Source organism: Cottoperca gobio, chromosome 18, assembly GCF_900634415.1.
Source record: "Cottoperca gobio chromosome 18, fCotGob3.1, whole genome shotgun sequence".
NCBI lineage: Eukaryota > Metazoa > Chordata > Actinopteri > Perciformes > Bovichtidae > Cottoperca > Cottoperca gobio.
The window spans coordinates 5,994,319-6,017,980 of record NC_041372.1 but is presented as its reverse complement, the minus strand read 5'-3'; the positions used below and the strand labels follow the sequence as shown (position 1 = coordinate 6,017,980).

The 23,662-nt window shown below is 40.4% G+C and overlaps 1 protein-coding gene across 6 annotated transcripts in view; it reads right to left on the bottom strand.

The window, feature by feature from the left end:
* The window catches only part of nrxn2b (neurexin 2b), a 503,322-nt gene extending 480,712 nt beyond the window's left edge, over nt 1-22,610 (bottom strand). For all 6 annotated transcript variants that reach the window (XM_029455250.1, XM_029455256.1, XM_029455255.1 and 3 more), the window contains exon 1: nt 21,526-22,610. In XM_029455250.1, coding sequence (XP_029311110.1) covers nt 21,526-22,237 — 712 coding nt within the window. In that variant the 5' untranslated portion in view covers nt 22,238-22,610. The remainder of the gene's footprint in view (nt 1-21,525) is intronic.
* Between the last annotated feature and the right edge of the window lie 1,052 nt (nt 22,611-23,662).

Here is a 23,662-nt window from a genome sequence, read left to right as displayed (position 1 = left end):
TACTGTTGTGCCACACGTACTAGTGCACAAAATATATTAAGTTTGTAGCACTAATGACATGAATGTATAGAAGAGCCTACTTCAAATCTGCATCTCTTGAATCAAACCTTTGCCGTCAGTAAGCTTATTTCCCCGCATGTCATTACGTGTGGACTTTTGTAGCACATAATGTATTTGAATGGATCCATGAGACAGAAAAAAACACTTGAGCTCATTGAAATGTTTCAGTTGAGTGGAGTGATGTAGACACTTTTATTGACAACAAGTCAAGGTTGTGTACATTATGGTGATGCAAACTGAACATTTATGAATAAATCAGCCGAAGACGGAGTGAAAATCAGTGTGTGAGGTGTTCATCTGCAGGATTTAAATAGTCTTCGTCCAACCAGCTCATCAAAGCATGTTAATGAAATATCTCACAGAGTGATCAAAGGGTTAATCTCTCTGACCGCTCGTCCTTGTCTATATTACGGTTTATGTACTTTTGGAACATTTAATATATGCTTCATATCTTTTGCAATAAAACTGTATGGAGAACAGTAACAACAGAAACTATATCATTTTGATTCTGTTGCTTTAGCAGGCCCTCACGACTTTCTCATCTTTTGTCTTTCAGGAAAAGAACAACCATCTAGCCGCCACCACCGGAGACGACCCTCAGCCTCCTAAGACAACTTGTATTGGATCTAAGAATTGGATGTTGTGACATTACCTTACAGTACATATAGTGCTCTGAAAAGGTCAGTGCAGCAGGGTCTGTACGAGTTCAGAGACTCAGATTCAGAGTCTCGGTGAGATAGTGGAAAGGCAGAGAAGAAGAGCGAGGGCATCTGCTTTGACCTAGACAAGGAATAAACAAACAAACAGCCTGCCAGGCTATCAGCACACACAGTGAACAAACAGGGCAGCTGACAAATCTCCCTCATATCTATGGAACTGAGCCAGGTATCACACAGGTTAGAGAGGTGAGGTGCTGGAACAACACACGGGTGGTGTTGATGCGACTTTGGAGCAAATCCCTGCAATCTTCTCCATATAACAACCTTTTTTACCCCCAAACCAATTCATCGATCACACACACACACACACGCTTTCACTTTTCGTGTCTCAGCATCACCGGCCCAACTGAATGACTTCCCCTTCTGAAGGTCGAAGACGCATATAAGACCAACGAGGTGATTCAATTGACTGAGCATGGATACTGATTTACAGAGAGCTTTATTCATTTACATCTTACAAATGTACCATCAGGTATCATTCATCATTTACGGCTTGCTCTTGTTAATGGCACGCAGTGAAACCTATACTCGTCGCTGTCAATAATACATGTGAGCAGTCTGATCATGTAGAGCTAGGAGCGTGCAGCTTCTCCTGAACACTGCGCCAAACACATTTCACTAATTAGTTCCTTCTTCTCAGGCTGTAATTGTGCTAATTACTCAAGTTGTGTTTTGGCTGCAGTGGAAACCTTCATTCTCTCAGAGCAGTATCTCTACTGTATTCTGTGAGACAGAGATAACAGTAGCCGCCCTCACCATTAAACCTGCTAATAAATGACAAATGTGAGCTTCTGATTGCTCATTTTTGTTGAGAAGTGTGTGGAGAAAGCCATTATGATTACTTGCCATATATTGTTATACTTCACCAGTAGACAATGATAGGGCCAATAAATGAAGGTCAGCGGCAATAAAAAACAAACTGTTACTGTATCACCCTGTCTCTCACACTCACACACACACACACACACACACACACACACACACACACACACACACACACACACACACACACACACACACACACACACAGAAGAAAAGCCTGTGTGCTCAAACATTCAGTAGATTACACACATGGGCATGCTCAAACTAAACCCACACCTGTGATCTACTTCCATCTCCTTGAAAGGTCACCTGCCAATTATGTGGGGTTAAGTCTCAGACATGCGCGAGTCCTGCGTTATTATTTTTTGGTTCCACTCCACCACTGTTTATTGAAATTTCATTAGCTCAATCGCTGTTATTCTAATTGCAGACATTTTTTTTGCAGCAAATCAAAGTTAATGAGCTTTTATGAAAATGGCTTGACGTGACCTTTTTATTTATTCATTTATATCCCCCCCACCCTCCACGTCATCCCCTGCCAAATTGCCGTGTGGAAGGTCCCCGATATTGTGGGATTGGGAGGGATGGACCCACGCCTCCCAAATACACAAAAGAAACACACACTGCCAAAAGCACTCTTTCCAATCAACATCAAAAGACTCTTTCTGTTCCTCCCTGTTTTCCATACATCATTTAGCCTTGACATCCATAAATCTCCAAAATGCCCTTTTCAAGCTGCTCATAAACACATCATAGATCTCCAAAAATGCCACCACACTCACAAGCTGTTGATGGTAGTGAGCCCACAGAGGTTCAGCTCCCTACAGTCAGGAAGTGATGGATGTCTGAGTGAATGTGTGAGTAGTCTGCCAGAAGAGACCGGTGGATATTGGGTTGAGGTTTCCCAGAAGGGTAAACGTAAATGTTATATGGCCTAAAAAGCCTCTTGGAAAAACATTTTTCAACGCTGTAGCTACAGACTACTTTGGTCTCTAACTTTAATTTGCATAGCACAGGGGAATAGTAGCAGGATCGCTTTTCGAAATAATCTTTGTACTGTATTGTGCTACATTAAATTATGTAACAATAAATGATTTGATATCCCAAATAACATTAAGATGGGCTTTTTTATTACTGTAAGCTACATGGATAAGAGATCTACCATTATAGGTTTCTGGCTCTGGCTCTGATATTGAATAGTTGAATACTGTAGGACTTGCACCTTTGAAACCTGTATCTGTATAACAATACAAGTATGTTTGATGGTGAAAAGAGATTTTATTAAAAAGAAAAAACACCCACTATCCAATTCCCTTTCTCTAATTTAGTCATACACTGAATTATTGCGATCAAAATCATTATGCGACCTAGTGGATGGTCCTGAGGTTTATTAGCCTGATCTTTGCTAGCAAGAGCTCCATTGTATAATTGCCTTTAAATGTCAGAAAAATAAGAGCGTAGAGGTGGGCGAGAGCTGCTGCTGCCGCTGCTTTGGGCCAATAGGAAAAATAAATCCAATATTGCAGAGAAGATAGATGCTGAGGAGAAAAGATAGATCTTAACTCAAAAGCTATTACAAGGTCTATTGTTTTTTCAATACTGATGTAAATAACTTTGAGCAGCTTCAAGCGCCATTTTGCATTCCATAATTCATGTTTGTTACAAAGGGAATCAAGAAACAATAACATTATGTATACAACACTTCTCTAGAACAATATTTACACGTTCATAACCAAGACAAATTAGAGGCCAGTAAAAATAATCAGAGATATAGTCATTAAGGTGACAGAGGTTTGAGTAGAAAATGATGGGAATGGGAGTTATATAATATGAGTAATGCTTTGTGCTTTGGGTAAACATGATGGACTCGTCTGTGGTCTTCATTTTAGTTCGGAGCACAGGAAACATAAGCAGGATATGAGATTCAGTCTAGACTGTGGTTTTCTGCTATAAGAGGATTGAGTCTTGGATTTTCAGTCACGTTAACGCAGTTATTTGGTGCCACCCGTGTTAGAATATATCAGACAATACAGTATGGCAGTGTTCTGACCTGCCTCAATGAACCATACTAATGGAATAAATGCTCCAGAGTTTAAACAAATTCCACAGAAAAAGCTTAGTGTGAACACGGACGGGGTTCACAGGGTGATGCGCATCGACGACAAAAAAAATAAAATAAAAAAAAAGACACAAAAACAGGCAGACAGCAAAAACTTCAAACTGATGCTTTCTCTGTTAAGGTCAACCACGGCAGCATACACAAGAATATCCCCAGAAAACACAACAAAACAATCCTGACTGAAAAGGCACTATTTTGTGAAAATATCTAAAGCCAAGGTAGCACCTATAGCTACACAGTTTGCCTTTACTTGGAAAACAACCTCCTTCCCTCTAACAGGTTATGTCTGCTGGACACCAGCTTTGAAAAAGTTTAGAACTGGAAAATACATTTTAAAAGATTGTTTTAAAGGAATGCATGTTTGCCAGACACAGACCGGGGTGAAATGCACTGTAGACACAGCATTGCAGAAATGGTTGAATGTGTTTGAGGGGATGAGTTTTGGCCTGTGGCATCACTGGACTCTAGCTTTTGCTAGGAATTTGGGACATTCATTTCTTTCTGAGATTTAAGCATTATTGTCTCAAACCAACCCCTGACCTTGTCTCCATCCCCCCTTCACTGTCCCGCATCCGACTGAAACATTCATCATCCCCTCATGGGAATGTGGCAGCGGGTAACATAGGCTCTTCTCTATCCCTCAATGAGACAGTAGACATTGAACCATGGGGAGGGTATACGGAGGAAAGAAGATGGGGAACGGGGGGTTTACCAAGCCATTGTTTCAGTCGTGTTCACCAGAGTGAAAGTGAAATGGGCCGTAGGCGTTATGTAAATGGCTTAGGGTTAGGGTTAGGGTTAGGGTGTGTGTGTGTGCTCTTTGTACTGGATGCTGTTATTAATTATAACAAATACCATACATGTATTGGTTCTTCATATGCTTCGTATGTGTTAGTCTGATGAACAAATGCCAACATTATACTCCATATGCATTTTCTTTTTTGCATGATTTAATATCATACATATTCATTCCTTGCTTTGTCTAAATTGAGCTTATTTTCCTTGACATTTTTTAATGTCGACATTATGTGTTCAAATTTCAATGTCAACAAGCATAGGATTATTTCCTAAAATTAACCTGGTGCTCAATCTCTCAGAATAAGAACTAATGAAGACTAGCATACAGTTAGTGAGTTCATACCCAGCATGCCGAGCTGCCTGCCTGCTTGTCTGTTGATCCATCTGTCTCTCTACTCGAGAAAATGGACTCATTTGCTGAGGAGAATTGCATCTGATGTGACAGGTTGAACCCAAGGCAGGCCGTATAGGATACCTAGCGTTGGCTCTTACGCTCACTCCTCACTTCTCCCCCCTAAACTCTCTAAGATGAGAGCGTTCAGCGGCTCTGCGAGCTACTGATGTGTCACAGACAAATCACTGCAGTGAAGTTGACTGGACTCAAGGCTCACTGCCAAAAAAAACCTTAGAACAAAAGAGGGTCTTTGGAGAAGACGAAACAGAATAGAGTTGACTGGTCTCCTTTATTTGCCTCCTCTGCCTCGTAGCCACTTTTACACTCAAAAAGCTTGATCACTCATGTATGCAGGTCAGACAGAGTCAAGCGAATAGTACATGTTTCAGTAGCTAATGCCCTCAAGGACGGGGTGTTAGAAATTACAATTTTTACCAGCTGGTAAGCCTTTTTGATTTTCTCACTTATGCTGTTTTTTTTCCATCTGTCTGCTTCCAGTGTTTGGGTGTAATCACAGAGTTTTAGGCTTCTACACAACTGGACCCTTTGGATTTTTGTGAGTTTATGATTGCCTTTGGCAATGGCACCCGTCTATTTAAAATGTGGAAGAAACATTAAGTTGGACTCTCAAATGGGCACCGTTTCCTGGCTGTGGTCAGTGGGCAACACATGAAAGCATGAGAACAATGGCCCTAGAAATGTAATTTACCAGCAGTACAATGGAGCTTCCTGGACACAGCAATCAAATATTTAAAAAGCAGCCCAATTTCTGTTCTCTCAATAATTAATTACACAATAATTATTTGTCTACATTAATTATCCATTGAGAGCATTGAGCCCATTTTCTACAAATCACATTATGTTTATTGTATTGGCCTAAATATATGACAATCCTAATTACAAGGGGGAAAAAAAATCCTTTAGACCAATACTATATTTTACATCACTATGCACCATTTCCAAAATCTACCACAAGTTTGTAGACAGACCTTTATCCCATTCCATTTTACTGGGACCGGATATGTTTCATTACTTTGGGTTCTTGTTTAGTATCACATGATAACCTCAAAAAAAAAAAGAAATGACATTTCGCCATTGTCAGCCGTCAAGCACCAATCTAGATAAAACACACAACGGTCACAAATAGTGTTGCATCGTATTCCGATGCTACAAAAGTACCCTGCTGTTAAAAACGGTACAATACGGTTAGTATCGGTATTTAAAGAAGGGTAGTGTTTTAATAAGAGCAGTATTTATGAGGTGCATCGATTATAGCCTCGCACTTGCCGTTCTTACCTTTCACAATAAAAGCCTGACGAACATTGCATCACTGGTTATGATAGGGAACTTAAATTCACTCAGAGCATTTCGCTAAGAGGCAACTCAACATAATAGCTTACAGTACTGCTCACACTTATCTCTGCAAGGATTGAACCTTTTCTAAGCAGCATTGTGAACGTGTATGCGTATGGATCTTTATTTTTTTGCTTGTGAGTGCCTTCTACCTGCATGTCTTGCTCAGATATACAAAGCCCCACGGAGGTACCTGTACCCAGGTTTGTCCAGCACAGGAGGAGCAACAGTGTGCGGTCAGCAATACCTGCAGCATTTCACGCCAAGGCCTCTCAGAGCGGCAGAGGCGTCCAGACTGTGTGATTTCCACCTCAGTGGAATTCTACAAGCTCATAGACATGCTCCTGGCCCTGCTGACCACCACCTGTGCAAAGCGACGGCTCACACATACAGTACACACATCAATGAAAAACAAGGCCATATCACAGTAGTCACCTGGCTGAAGACAGACGGAGTAAACAAATCCATCTCTAGCCCATCAGTAAGTGTGGAATTTAAGTTGTAAGTTATGCGTAGGTTTATACATCTGTCCCTGAATGCATGTTTGTGTGTAAATAAAGTGCAAGACTATTTGAATGTATAAGGTCACATTGGTAAAGTTCCAGCATCGCTCAACATTAACACCAGAGTATTGATAACACCATGTTTATCATTCATTGCCCGCAATGTGGGTGTAACTATTGTGTCTCATTGCCATGGAAGTATCATAGGGATGTATTTATTTTTGGACCACATCTCGCCGTTCACTTCAAGATTGCTCTACTCTCTCAAGGACTAAAACAGCCTCTTTGTCATGTGCAGCACAAATTAAAACATGGAATCAATCCCTACCCCCATGTAGGGCTGCACAATATATTGTTTTTTTTATTGCGAAAGACAACCTTAGAACCAGGAAACCATTTTTTGATACTTGCATCATGGTTTAGTCTTTAAAACTCAAGGGGAACAGTATGGTGGAGACGCAGATCGCTTGGACTCATATATATCAGTCAACATTAACACTGTGTAGTACAGATGAAAAAGAAAACAAAAAAAACTATTGGCTGAATAGAAACAGATGGATGGGACAGAAGCTCGAGTGGGAGGCAGTTCTAAATCACTATGTTCTCGTTGCTCTCACCTCCTCCAGTAACAATGAAAAGTCAAAGAAGAGAGCAGAAGATCCTTGGTCATACAGTACTACAGAGACATACCGAATGGATGAGGTAATATAAATGTTCTAAGTATTATGGATTACAGTATCAGCTTCAATCAATCCCTTCCACTACATATTTGAAGGAAGCTTTGTGTCGTGACGCAGGATCATGTAGCTAAAAGTCCACCAGGGAAGATAATCCACTCTCATGTCTGTAAAAGCTGGCAACTCTCCACTATTCTGTGTTCTAGTGGAAATAAAGAGGGCCAGATTTATTGGTATTCAATCACACGCTAAAGCAACGGTCGTTCCCGGTGATTGCTTTCAGGTAAAGGGACTGTCAGGACTTCTGCTTACAGAAGCTCCAAGAGCAGAGGAAATGAAATCACACTAAAGCCAGCTCTGCCTTTTCATCACAATAAAAAGGGGAGCTGGTATTATCGTCTCGCAAGGAAAAGGGAGAGGTGAACTGTCGACGCGTAGTAGACCTGATGTGGTAAAGTGTTGAAAAGGTCAGTGCATCTTCTAGAGTTAAGTCAGGGAGAACAGCTCCAGTGACAATAGAGTAATAGCATTTTTAAGCTTGATCAGACATGTGAACAGCAGAACAATTCTCTTTGGGATTGTGATTTATTTTATCCCTTTCTCTCTTGCTCTTGTTCTTGCCTCCGTATTCATGAGCCAAGGCTTTAACTACGCAGTCTCATTTTTACAATATTTCACAATTCATAGTTGATACTGGTGACTTTGTATGACTTTGTTGCTGCGGTGGACCTAAATTAAAACCAAAAGCTAAACAACAAGCATTAGGGAAAGGCATTATGCTCATTGTAACTCTGAGCTGTAAAGATGATTCAAAAAAATTCATGGCTTAGTGGAATGCAGAGACAAGAGTTGGCAGAGAAAATGGGACTAGAAGCTGTGCTCATTGTATAAACTTGGCATGAACTCTTGGCATAACAAGATTAGCCCTATTTTCACATGAACTGTGTTTTCTGCATTTACAGTGAAATCGTGTAATTCTTAACATTCGGGATGACCTCTAATCTGATTCCACCCTTCGGTCTAAGTTATGCCTTGGCAATAGGCCGGCAGAGGAGAGAGAAGAAGATAAAGGGTCAACATCATCACCAGCAAAGACTGCCCCTGGCATTTTACTATTTGCAATTAGTGTACTATATGTCCTTTTCAGGCTCCGATAGTCAAAAAGCCCTTTAATGAGAATACTGAGTCAATATTTACCTTCCCTGCTCGACTTGTGAGCAGTGACGCCAGAGGATGTGTGTCAATGTGTTTGTGTGTTTATGGAAATATGTGATTAAGTCCTTTTACTGAGAAGGATGGCTGTGAATAAATGCAGCGCTATGTTGTGATGACTGCTGCAAAAGCATGGAAAGACTGAATGATTACAATAATAATTGCAGAATGTGAAACTAAAGTCTGTTTCGTTGCATCGCATTATCGTATCATCATATCATCATATCGTATGTCATTGCGATCAATGCGTGTGTGGTAAAACATTTGTTGTGAAAGTAGGGGAACTGGATGTACAGAGGAGAAAAGGTGAAACATCTTGAGAGACAATCCTATTGTACCTCTCTTTGTTGCTCCTTTTTTGGGATATTTCCATTCCATCTGTCAACTTGCCTGTGAGACGAAGAGAAGCCATGCTGAAAAGCCTCACCCGGGAGGCCTTGCACAAACTGAGACCCACACATACGTCCCCTGATTGCAATTCTACACATTCCCGCTGACACACAATCTACAGGGTGGCGTCACCATGTGCTGCCCCGCGGTACTCACAGTGTGCCCCTCAAGCTGTTCCATTTTCCCTGACAAATATCACCCTGGGCAATCCGTCAAAGACATAAGCCTATTCATAAGGTCTTGGACGATTTTGTAACTACTGCTGCCACATTGTGATGTCACGCAGCGTCTTACTGTTCACCAATTAGCCAAAGTACTCTCTTTACATCTCTGTGCTCTCTGTTTGCTCTATACTGTCATCCTTCCTCTCTTAACAGCTGACCCTCCCCTTTAGGTCCCTTTCTCTACTGCATGATCGATGAGCATCCACCTCTGGCAATTTATGCGTTGCTGGTGCCATTTGTTTATCTCAGCCATCCAGATCAGATATGTTTAGCAATCTTATTTGTGTTATGATCCTTTTACTTTAAAACAAAGCACATGTGCAGAACATGTCCAGTTTAGTCATAGATTAGTCAGTGAGAACAGGAATGGAATGGTGTCAGGATTTTGCCCAAAATCTCTAATTTTCTTCTCCATGCTGTCACAGGACCGGACACATTGTGTAAGTACCAGAGCTCTTCGGTGTGCCTAGTTATTGCAATAGTCTAGCCGAGTGTATAAATAAATAAATAAATAAATAAATAAATAAAGCAGAAGTTTTATACTCGGTGTTGTCACTCAGCTGCGAGGCGGGAGAGCGCTGATGAGCCACAAGCAAAAACAGCTTGCAACTTGAGTGACGGCATTACAGCAGCAGGCACATCAGCAATCAGACCTCATTTCCTAGTAATTTGATGTCACCGGAGCTGTATTAACTCCATAGGTGGTCCCGTCTGTTTGGAAGGCTAAATAAATGTCATGGAACCAACCCGGCTCACAGAAGATCCATAAAGTAATAAATAAATAACACCCTGTTTGTGCAGATATCAGCGGTGATTGCACCTTAGCTTCTTTAGGTCGTGTCCAAAGACCAATTTGAGTCCCACATGTGATCAAGGCCTCTCCTTGACGTACTTGAGTGTAGTGCATGGTATTTTGCACCCGCTTTGACAGTGGCTCAAGTCACACACTTCGTCAGGGCTATGGGGCACGACGGGAGGCATCAGAACCTTCTCTACTCCATCAATATTGTCATATTACAGTAGCAGGGATTTTTGGCTGGCAAAGAGAGGGGAATTGCAGTCATCTTTTGAAGCTCAGCTGGCAAGTGTTTGATTGAAGTGGAACTCCAAGAAGAGGGGAGGGACTGAGGAATGGTGAGAGTCGACAGCTTCTGAGCATTACTCCGGCACCAAATACTCTTCCATGCTTTCACACCTTTTTCCCCCGCGGTCTGTTTGCCACATTTCTACCCCGACTCCCCATGCGTCTCGTTTATGACTCAATGCACAAACAAGTTGTTCCATGAGAGGATGCATGGAGTCGCAAGGATCTCTTATCAGTCACAACACAGTGAGTCATCATTTTTAACAGCAGCTTGAGGTTACAGAGCAAAACTGATTGACAGTTTGCAGCTTCTACCTCTTATTATAGTTTCTTTCTAAACCGTTGCACAAGGAGGTGCGATAAGCCAAGCTTAGGCTTGCTTCTTAAAGTTGAGATTGCAGTAGTCCTCGAAAAGTCCTCAAATTGCTGGACTGCTTAGATACAAACAATGAACACTATGGAGCACTCCCATGAAGGTAAAGGTAAAATAAAACGAAGACCAATTAAAGTGCCGAGACCCACTAATGATGTGCTGCCTCTGACCATGCAGGGTAAGGAGGGGGTTGTGTTTTTCAAGCAAAGCTTTGATGCAATGGCAGAATATGGCCAGACTTAACATGCTAATGCAATATATATATATATATATATATATATATATATATATATATTGCTGGTAATGTGTAGCGAGGGCTTCCAGGTCATGTCATTTAAAATGTGAAGTGAGACGTGATTGGTTGTGTTTACTGGTGACACTTGAAAACTATGGACTCAAAAATGGTTAACAATTTGATTTACACCAAGTTTCTGATCAAGCTCTGTGTGAGTTTAAACCAAAGAGACAAAGCAAGTAACAACCAGCCCCGCATGGAGCATCAACAGATCAAAAGCAGTGTATCCAATATGAGGTGAAAGCATTCAGGCCAGTTAGAACATATAGATACTGCAACTGCTAAGATATCGGATGTAGGCAAGCACAACACTTCAACAGAAAGAATATTGTCAGAACCTGTAATTAAACAATAAAACAATAAACTATAAATATTTTATGTAGTACTCAACATAGTACTGCCAACATGTAGCGTACAATATCCATTGTAAAACTAGGTGTGGGATAGAAATGCATTGCTAAAAATTGGGGTTTTCTTTCATGATTACAAAGTGTTATAATAAAAAACATGTGAGTAATATAGAACATTATCAGAGTTAAACATAAAGCTATATCTGACATAGTCGAGCGTGTTTATGTGCAATCCTGCATCAAAGATATTGCTTATAAAGTTTTATTCCCATGTAACAAAAAAAAAGAAGACATTGCTAAATTGCTGTTAGCCTAGCATCCTAGCATTCATGGCTTTAACTTTTACCAAGACCAATCTTAACAAATGACTGTTATAGTTGCATTGCTTCAGTTTATAAACAGAATATTTAGCAACATAGAGGAAATACTGAAGATTTTTAGGTATTGTCTTGATTATTAGATATTAATCAAAATGACTTAAATTAATTACAAGGTTGCATGAACAAACATTTCTCCAGAGAGGTAAGGTCTCAGTCATCTCACAAATTGCAGGATGCAAGAGCAGATATGGATATGGAACATGTCGAGTGTGCGGCTAATAATACCCGGGTTTATCGCCAAGTTGGTTTTCACATACAAGGAATTTGCCGTGGTTTATTTTTATTTGTCTTTTCTAGTGACTGCAGCCTCTAGGGAGCCGCCTGACTTAATAAACACTGAACACAAATAGTCACGAGAAAAAATCTAAATCAAAATCAAGCCTAATTGCATAAAGCTTTGCACACTGAAAAATCTATGTATATGAACGTTAAAGCCATTGACATACAGTACATAAGGATACTGATACTGCATAGCCAACACAGTAAAAACAAGTCACCAGAGAGCTCCTTCTTGATTTGCTTTGTTGTCACATTAAAAAAGCTGTCTAATGTACTATAGCATGCATTGCAATAAGATGCATGTTGATTTTCTATTCCATTATTATAAAATATCCTCTACAGTCACATACAAGCTGCAGTGACACACCCAGCCCACCTGCGTCTTAAATTACTACCCCATTGCATCATGCAAGTCAACACAGATATGTTTTGAGTGTGCTAAACACTCATTGGCTCCTACTCATTGTGCGCACACACCTACACGTGCGCACATACCTAAAGAGCGGAAGAAAGGAGAACTAAATAGAAATAGAAACACGCGCACGCAATCTCCCCGCGCCGCGCACGCAATCCCCCCTGTCGCACGGTGAGCGCCCCTCCAAAGCAGTAAACCTAGGATAAACACTGGTATTCATATTCACATATGGTGCAAAAAAGAGGAGGAATTAGGGGAATGGGGATTTAAGTATTTGTTACCAGATTTACCTTTTTTTGGAATGCACTGAAGACCAGGTTATGAAAAAGAGAGGATCAGAAACAGTTTCTTTAGAGTTTAGATTATTGTGGTTGTTCCTTCATTCTTAACGACAGAAGTAAGAAGAACCATAAGACCAAGACATAAGATGATAGCATGGCAAGAGAAAATGAGATAAGCGTGTATCAAAACATCCTTGATTAAAGTATGAAGAATTGAGGAATATTTGGCACCCATGCCTAAATAGTGGATTTCTGCTTTGCTGTCTGTTCAAGGAAGATGGGAGTCAATCAATCAAAATCAATCAATCAAAAGGAGAATGGAGGCCTCGTAGCCTTTGAACCTGGGATTGTTCAACCTGCAAAAAGCTATCACTACACAGTCGAGAGTAGAATAGTGAGATGGCGATGGGTAAAGGGTGAGCAGAAAGGGGTAAAGGGTGAGCAGAAAGGGGTAAAGGGTGAGCAAAAAGGGGTCAAATAAGCTCTGCTGAAATGTAATTTAGTAGCAGTAGTTTATAGTACATGCAAAAAATGCCTTACAACCTTATATACGGTTGTTGAATAGGTTTCTTTAGAGATTTCCTAGTTACTTTTAAAATGATGCGCCTTAACTACTACTTATTAGAGATTATTTGTGGGTTCTATGTTTTATTAGTAAGTTTCAATACTTGAGCAATATTCTGCATTTATTTTGTTTTCTTAGTCTTTATTTAGTTATAAAGCCTATATTATGGTATGTTACTTATTTATTTATTCTCATTCATTTACTATGCACTAACTAACCGACTCCCTTTGGATACAAGTACACTATAATCAAGTCTGTAATTACTTTTATTACCATTGTGACTTGAGGGGGACAATTGTACCACTGGAACTTCTAACAATGAGTCAAATATTTCCCTAGTCTTTCCATCTGTGCCTGTTACCAACCAACAAAACTGAAAATGAGTGAATTGCTTTTTGGGTAGGTAGAAGAAGGGAGGGAAAGAGAGCCATAAAAAGAAGAAGATAACGACAGCTTCTTTACAAACACCAAGTCCCAACAGCACACAGCAGCAGCAGAGCTGTAACAGTAGCGTTGATAAATGCCAACAACATTTCAGCAATCCGATCCAATGGACACTTGAAGCATGGAGGAGTCAGTAGACTTCAGTGTAGGCTGGTGAAGGCAAAAAGACAGGCAAACGAGTCGGGTTCTGTCCTTACAGCCGGACGTATTGCTGATAAGGTTATCTCTTGAACCTCTTCTCGCGGCCTAACGAGGTACAGCCCCCTCCTTAGGCACTATTTATTTATGTATATAGGACAAGTTAATTGGGCAGTCAATTATCAGGCAGTGAGAATGAGATGTGGGAAACGCTGATAGGACTATAACTGCTGAGATTTCGTCACCTTCCGTAAAGGTGAGAGAATGTCTTACTTATGTACAACAGGAAGAAACAGGGTGAAAGTGAAATAATTAATGCGCAACGCAGCTGTATGAACTGAAATAAAGCCTAGATATTGTGCCAATGAAAGTTTGTCTTATTTACAGGAATTACGACATATTCAGAATTGAAAAGTTTAAATTGGCTTCATGTGGCCTTTTTGAACTGCATACCTATTTTAAATTACAGCTCTCTGTTTAATTTAAAACAAATTCATATGATATTTACTATATCAATGAAGAGTATATCAATATCAAGTTCAAGGGTGTGAAGGTTTTTCTTGCGTCACAGCTTGAGACAAGCAAAGGTAGTTATTTTCAACATCACATTTAATCTCACCTTTCTAGCATTAGCTAAAAATGATGTAGAGCTGCATCATATAAAATGCCACGTTCATGGATGGTGTGGTGTTAAGGGGGATGTCGAGCCCTTATAGTTCATAAATCACACCAGCTGATAAACACAGATTACTATGGTCTGTTGGTGAAAAATAGCAACTGTGTGAAAACATCTCCACAATCTATGACAAGACTAACCAACCCGAACCCTAACCAACATATGGTGCAACTGTATCACTCATTCTGACCTAGGGATGTAGCAAGAACCGATACTTTGGTACCAAGTTCAGGCCAAAATACAGAAAATGTGCAACTAACTGTGTCCCATTGATGCATTAAAATCTGAGAGGAAATAAGAAATGCTAAATCGTTTCTGCTCATCAGTTCCTAAAGCACACGAGTCTGGCAATGCTGCCCTGGAACGCAGGTTTTCTCCTCTGCTCCCTCTCCCCCTAACAGCTGTTTGCTGTCAGCACATCCACCTTTCTCTCTTTCGTGCCATCAAACTTTCGATCTGCACACAGTATGCACACACTTAACTTTTTGTGATTATTTATTCATTAAACCCATTATCGTCCAGGGGACGCCCACTATTTTCCCCCTGACATTGCTACAATGTAAAGAAAACCGATGTGTTTTAATATGGGCAGGAGGAGAGCGAGTTAACATTAGCTGTAAGCTCATAGCAGCCTGAATCGAAGGTGGTATTGACTTGCAGGAGTTTGTGTCGGGGCTCTATTCAGTAAAAATGCGTATTGGGCAAAAAGTAAAGTATAACGTTATCATGATGCGTTCAAAAGTAATCTTGTGAAATATAGTTTTTGGCGATGTATCAAAGTTTAGAGTTGAAAGGTTACAGATATAAAACAAGATATTGGAGAGGTAACAATAACCTGTTAAAATTACCTAACAAAAAATATGTTATTCAAATGTGAAAAGGAGTGCAGGTTGAATTACATCATTTATTGTTTGTTTTTTACCTAGGTATGGAATTGGCATAGATAGTTGTGGAATTTCACTGGTATTGGTATTGACTACTGAATGTTTGGTATTGTGACATCCCTATTCTGACCATGGTGTAACTTAATCACTCAATAACTTTAAAACTCACTCAGTGACAGACTTTCGCAATTATAGGGCTGGCCCCTGCTCAGCCAGAAAGGACAGCAAATGTCTGAAGCTGAGCGTAGCTTTGTCTCTCACTCTCTCACTCTTCAGCTACAGGCTCACTTGAGGTCACAGCTTCTTTCTATAAGGTGGTGGGGGACTGCCTTCTCGAAATGCAGGGTCGGTTAACTGCAAGGGCCCTCAAGGAGCCAGGTTTCTGCTTAATTCGGACATATATATGATTAAAGGTGATGATGAAATTGAATTAGTGAAGAGTGAGTAGTAATGAGCTAAGCAGCTGTTTTTTGAACACTTCTCTATATGCTGCTGCCAAGTGGAAAAGGGCTGCTGCATCAATCTTTTTTCCTTATAAATGGAGATGTAGTGTTTATTCCACTGCCAGAGAGCAGGCAGAAAATGTGGACAGATAACATCCAATTTTCTCAGATAAAATGTCCTGTCACACGCTAAAAGAGAGAACTAAATTCACACTTTGATTAGGTTATGGAAGAATATTTTTCAAATGTAAACCAAAGCTGACTGCTGATTATCTCCCAAAAGTGTAATCAATATAATACAGCATTACTATGAATATTACATTTAATACCTGAATATTCATGAATCTAATTAACATGAAAATGATATACATTACTGATATCGCTAATCAGAATCATTATGCCAACTCCTGGTTATTACACAATATCTACACAGGCTTCGCAGTGAAAGCAGCCCAGCAGCACAGCAGCAGCTTCAGTCCTCTGTCAGTGTCAATACAGAATGTGTTCAAGCACAGTACTGTGTGTAGGCCACATTAACATAAAAACTAGCTTCAGGATGCAGGTGTATAGAGCACGGATGAAATGCAAGTGGTTAGTGCAGCATGGGTAGACAGCTAATTAACAAAAAATAGAACACATGAGACAGATGAGTGAAAAACATGGCTGAAACGTCTCAAGTGAAGACATGCGTATATACTGGAATGAGAAGTATGATTTTAAAGAATAACTTATGATGTGTTTTTTGGTGTCCTCCAGTAGTTTGACTTCTCACCTTGCTGCAGCGATGTACAGGTGCACTTCAGGACCTAGTAGCATCACTATTGGCTGTGGTTATAGGTAGAACAGTGTTGTCGGAAGGGGAATCGGGTTTGAAACTTTTAACCAGAGAGCAGAGAGACATTGACTTTTCAGCCTGATGTTGTGTTACTCTTTAACTAAATAACTCCAAAGCATCTGACCTTCTAAAATCAATATGAAAGTAATTAAATTCACTGAATTAATTTGCAAAATTGATACAGTGAAATGGCCACAGAGCTCAATAAGGTCAATATATGTTAATTTTAGGCTAATTGAGTCCAGTTAAAAAAGTGTCTCATATGGAAAATATTTATCAAATATTTCTTTGGCCAGACGGATTTGTTGTTTTCATGTAATTCTAATGAGGTGAATGGCTACTGAGCATCTACCGTTTCAAACAGCTTAAAACGGTAGACAGTCTGTCAAGTCAGCTGCATACGGCAATTAAAGGGTCAAAAATGTAAACGACATGCAGAATAACTTTAAAGTCAGGCGCAAATTTAGCCGCATGGCAACCTGAAAGCCTATTCATAGTTAAATGAGTAAATTCATATATTAATATCACAGCATTCATTTTCACAAATGAATTTAACCTCTAATTACCCTGACTTGAGATCTCATAACGGCAGGGTCAGCATCAATTATAAAAACAATGGCCCACAGAGGCATAGAGTAGCTTTAATTACAATCCCTAATGGAAAAAGGCCTGCCTATAACTACTTCAAAATGCAAGCCAATGGGAAAATAATCTATGATTGTAGCAGGAAAGGTGCATATACATACACACAAACATTCAGCTCATGCATTTTTCAGGTAGCATCTATGTTTGCTTCTCTGTGAGCAGCCAATGTAATATTTGTGAGGTAAAATCTGAATTTTGTCAGTTCAAATCTACAGGCCGACTGTGATATTCACCTTCAACCTTCATCCTTTCTGAAGAAACTTGCACTTCACCAGAACAATATTAACGAAATGAGCCAAAAGAAAAGATAGTGAAACCTGTCAGTGCCAAGTATGGATGGAGGGTGCTAACAACTGAGTGAGATCACTGGTATTCAAATGAAAGCAACAGGAGATACAGACTCTACAAAGAGAGCAGTTGGATCAAAAACTGTGCTTGAGGGAGATGAGATGGCGCAACCTCCTTGAATTACAAATCCTCAGCTGTCATATTAAATGTTCAGACTTTACTGATTCCACTTTGGGTTGACATCCACCATTACAAAAGGATTTCAAAAGTCTGGAAGACAACACATATTAACTAATTACACCTTTGTGGCTAATGCATTCCATTTCATTGATTTGACCAAACTGCGCTACAGGCTGTCAAAGTGTGGATGTTGAATATTCAGTTTTTGAGAAGATTAATGTAACACAATGTGATAAAGATCACATGGTTAAAGTGCGGCCCTTTTGCTTTCCATCTCTGCTCAAGTCAGACATTGAAAGCAATTTCTTTGTGACAAACTCCATTCTCTCTTGGTATGCTCTAATGTGTACACCAAAGCCTCCCACTACCAAAGCCTAGTATTCGTGAGCATATAGCAGCTATCAGTAATAGGGCGGTGGAGAGAACCAACAATTTCTCTGATTGCTACACTCTCTCACCGTCTCGTCCAATGTTTTTGTTGTACTGTACGTGTTATATTTCTTTATTTGTTGTCATTAATAAATGGAATTTTTTTCCCCTCTTTTTTTTCAAACCTTCATTGTTATACAGCATAGCCAACATTAGTCGTGGTCATCGATCTCTGAGAAATAATAAACGTTTAATAAATGTGTTTTAGTGTAACCGGTCAATTTGAAATGTTTTTTTTTTAGTTTTGCTTTTTTCATTTGGGATTTGAGGGATGATTTAGCTTCTCAACAGTTTTGTCCATTAGTGATACATTACACTGGTTCAATCATCCATTTGTGTCCTTGTTTTGTCATTGAATAACAAAGAATATCATCTTAACCCCACAGCAGAATACTACACAAAATAGTTTACAATGATTTTACATATCACCCTCTTTTCTTTCTTAAGAGCCGGCTGGCGGATAGGTGCTTTTCACTTGTCCTGCAATTTTGTACAATTATCTTTTTTTTTTCTTCTGTAAAAGCCCATTAGCTATTGTCTTGGACGGTTTTCTAGAGAGAACAAGAGCACAAGAGAGATGCAAGACGGATCAGACCATGGAGCAAAAATCCTAGCAACAGACTATGTCTAAGACCGTTTTTGGTCTAACCAAAGTAGAACTACACACCATGACCATGTTTGGATCGACTTTCTCCGCTATAAAAATGATTAAAATCAAGTATTGATCCAGATTGACCAATGATTGACCGATCTGTCTGCATGTCAAAACTGTTGAAATTATATGTACATTTACATTGTTGATATAGACGTAGGGGTATGCTATAAGATTGCAATTTAGAAATTATGACGTTAGAACTTTTGCTGGAAGGGACATTTTCTCCACCGAACTTTAGTATTTTAATTGAATAACAAGACACATGAATATATTGCAAGTGCCACATTTAAAAATGTTCCCATGAAATGATGCGTTCTTCCTCTGAACAGGCAGCAGGCATTCAAAAATAACCTTTCATTTGACATGGCTCCTTCACCACAGAGCTAACACAGCGAGACATTAAGTTGTTAGTCGAGACATCTAAAGGGTCTTAAAACCAACGAAAAGAGAGCGATTCCTACCAATGTGTTAGATAAAAGGAATAAATACACCACTGCACTGGAAGTCAGCTATAATGACCCTATTAACAGCCCTTAATCCAAAGAACATCTCTGAAAATAAATTAACACGAAGCAAATTAATATCTTCAAGCCGTCTTTCTCATCCTTGCTCTCCTCTCTATTTCTCACTGTTGATCGGCCATTGTTCTCTTCATGATTTCCTCTTGTTCCGTTTGTCTGCTCCTTACCTCTATCTCCATTCCCTCCCTCTATCTTACCCTCTCTCTCTCTTTCCATTTCAAAAGGACAAATGTTTCCTGCAGTCACTGTAGCACTGCATTGGTATTCTGCTCTCAATTTAGCCAAGAGCCACGCAGCGGTATCTGCTTCCAGCAACCACAGAGCAATCTGACACAGAGCTCATAGAGAGATGGAGAAAAGGCTTGAAGAGTTAAAAGGAATTGAGAAAAATTAAAGAGAGACACCGAAAAAAAGAGAGCGAGACAGACAGAACTATATGGCTGTCCAGCAGTGACATCATTTGCTGTACTATAGGGTCTCTAGCTCATTCACAAGAAATGAATGATTCTGCTTTTGTTTGCCTTTTTCAGAGAGCAAAAAAACTGTTCTAGACTTTCTACATCAAAACAACTTAAATGCTTTAATCAAAGTCTTGGCTGCATGCTGATTGTATTATTATAACTTCAGATGTATCAAAAGCAATACTAAAAAAGAAAACTAAATATTTAGTTTGGGTTGATTTATTTTCAGCTCTCGGAAAAGCTTATCTCTGGATGCCACAAAAACGCAAGACTTCAAACAATTGGGACATAACTGCTGGTAAAGCGGTTATCTACCTTTTGAAGATGCAGTAATTACAAGGTATTTCATCATACAGGACAAGGTAGGAGCTACTGAGTCTATCGATTATTATGGATTACACGATGCAATATTAATATGTATATATGATGGCAAAAAGTAGGTAATCTCGGATGATCAACACAGAGCCAGCTATTTCTGATGGCTGCAGAGGGAATGAGAGAATTCACAAACAAGGTGAGCAGACAGTTTGAAAGAAAGAGAGGAGTGAGATAAATGCAGGGGGAGGAGAGGCAGCAGTAGGAAGTGCTGACAGCGGGTAAAGGTGAAAGAGAGATAAGTGGAATAAGGGAGTGAACTCGGGAGAGATGGAGTGGGGGAGAGAGGTGGAGAGAGATGGAAAGCCCAGATAGTGTTGAGGAGAGAAGGTAGGGGGCGGGTGAAGGAAATGCTGCAGGACGAAGAGATGGATAAACGTAAAGCAGAGGGAAAGACCATAGATATGGAAATGGGATGTGTCAGTAAAGGAGGGAGCCAGAGGTGTAAAACGGAACAGAGTTTGACATGAGCTGACAGCACAGAAGCACATCCCAAGAGCAAATGAAGGCAAGAGCAGGGTGCATGCCTGAGACAATAGGCTTGGAAAGAAAGAAATAAAGACGACAGAGAAAGAATAAAGAAAGGAAGAAATCCCGACAGACAAACAGCAGGAAATAAAGCCGGTTGAAAAGCGGACCTATAATGTGTGATTTTGCATTTGAAATATTCTGTTTAGATATACAGCACCTTTTGATGTTAAGTATTGTTTTAAAAAACATAATCCCAGCCACATTCAAAATGCAATGTCTAAATATTTTGTAGGAGTCAAATAATCCCTAAAAATGTATTTTGTTTTTTCAATCTTTCAAACAATGAATCTTCTTAAAAATAATCTTTGACAATAGAAGACTGAAAATTTCAATGTGCCTGCTGTTTCAGAAAGCACCATCATCTAAGCCCTCTCTGAGTGTATACCTCAACTATTAAACTCCACCAAAGCACAGAGCTCCTACTGGCTCACACCAAAGAAACGAGCCACTTGTGACTTCACTGCAAGAGACTTGGAAAAGGTCAAGAAGAGACTATTTTAGTATAATTTATACACATCAGAACTGCACAACTTGCAATACTATGCAGAACAGCATACCACTCTCCCTTTTTAAGACTGAATTGCTACAAAGTGACCCCCAAAAGCCCAAAGGTAAGGGCTAAATCTCCAACACCTCATGACACTACGGATTTTGAGGAACGAAGCAAACAGTGGATATTTTCACCTACAACAGATACAACAGCAGGTACAGTATGATGGTTCCTTACCTTCCTTGCAGTACTTCCCCTTGAAGCGGGTGTGGATGCAGTCACAGTGAACTTCTCCAAACTGAATAGAGCAAAACCCTCCATTGAAGCACGGATTCTGTTTGGTGCAGAGGTACTCCAGGTCGCTCTGAATGCCTTGGCTATTTAACAAAGTAGGAGGCATATCCCCCACCTTCAGATTGGAGATCAAGCCCTGGAAGGGTGGCTCGTACTTCACTGTGCTAGACGTCAGTGCAGAGAGACGCACGTCAGGTGGGATGCCGCCCACAAACAGGTCACTGACCACTGCCATCTCCTTTCTCTTGGACTTGACCTCAGCCACTTTTGTCTCACCATCAACCATCAGGAGGGTCTCACGGAAGTTGCGGGTGAGCAAGACCATGTGCCAGCGGTCATCATTCACCTGTGTCTCCATGTGCAACGTGGCCGGCTCGGCACAGTGGATGGCAAAGCGCAGCTGGAGGCGCCCGCCAGCAATCAGAAGCTCCAAGAAGTCACAGTTGCCGCCATCATCCAGGTAGAGTACTAAGGCTTTGCTGATGTTGGTCTTGAGACTGAAGCTCAGCTCACCCACTGATCCAGCTTCCCAGCGTCCGTAGCGTGCCCACTGACCAGGCGCCCCACCAAATTCCAGCATCTTTACTGTAGTAAGCAGGCTGAAGAGGGCCATAGGCCACAGGGGCCAACACAGGAATCTTAACCCCCTTTTCATGCTCAAAGTTCCCAAATTTCCCCTTCACTACTTGATGCCTTATAGGTCTAATGCACCCTAGCGGCTTTGATGTGGCTAACAGATTTAAAATGTAATCAAAAAGTATTATATAGATGTTACTGAACTGGGATATCAAGCTCACTGGGTAAAATAATCCTCACAGGGGCCCTACTCCAATTTTCTTGACGAATCAGCAGTTTGTTCCTTTTCTTTCTGATGCTGTAATTCTTGTCCTTATCCTGACTCTCTCCTTCGTCTCTCCATCAGTTGGTGCCTCTGGGACTTGAAGGAAAGGAATGAGGAATAGCGGAAAAGTAAAAGAGGGGGGGAATATGATAATTTCAACACAGCAGTTTCTTCAAAAGCCTCTTGGTCTGTCCTGGGCCGAAAATAGAATCTTAGTCTCTGGAATCCAGATCTCAGTGCAGTTTTCAGGAAATCTGAGCCGCCGCCAAAAGCTTCAGGGGAGAGTTATCCGATTCTGATCTTTCTTTAAGGGGAGTGCAAATATAAGAAAATGAGCAAAAGAGTGAGGGAGGCGTGGAGGAGACCGATATCAGAGTCTGCTGGTGTCTGCTCGAGCATACGATGCGTTCATGGTTTCAGCGTAAACCCATTCTTCTCCTGAAATGAAAGGACTACAAAGCTTTACGCAGGAATGGGTCCCATCATTAGTGTCGCAGGTGGGGATCTGGAAGAAACATATAAAAAAACAAATGTAAATGTTATATATAAACGCATTACAGTGCATTCATCCAAACTACAGAATACAACATTTAAAATGTTGTATTACATTGTGATCCATTCCAAGTTAAGTATATAACAATTATTAATTTTCCATGCTATTTAATCTGTTTTATCTTCCATCTTCTTTGCCTGGAGTTTTCTTTCGCCTGCAGTTTCAGACACCATGTACTTTATATACAAATCCCTTCGGTCTATTCAGTTGAAAGGCAACACTTCAAAAAACAAGTTTGTCTACAGTCAAGCGGTAAATAAGCTTTCTGAGTTTTGCATGGCGCCATACTTCCCAGAGAAGGCCTGAGCAATATGAATGTCTTATTTCATCTGCTCCCTCTCAGTCAAGCCGATAGATATGTCAAGCAATGTACTGAACCTTAACAAAAAGGGTTTCATATGCAGTGAAGATACCTGTCATCCATACGCACTTTTTGGTCAATCAACAATAGAAAATATTTAATCTCTCACACACACACACACACACACACACACACACACACACACACACACACACACACACACACACACACACACACACACACACACACACACAGCTGCAGAGTCAATAGCTGTCTGAACAGCCAGTCTTGACCCTGGGGCTCGGCCTAATCCCTAGCCATTATTTCCTGAGTGAGATCTAATTTCCATCACAAACAGTCTACAATTAAAGCTAGGCTCACCCCT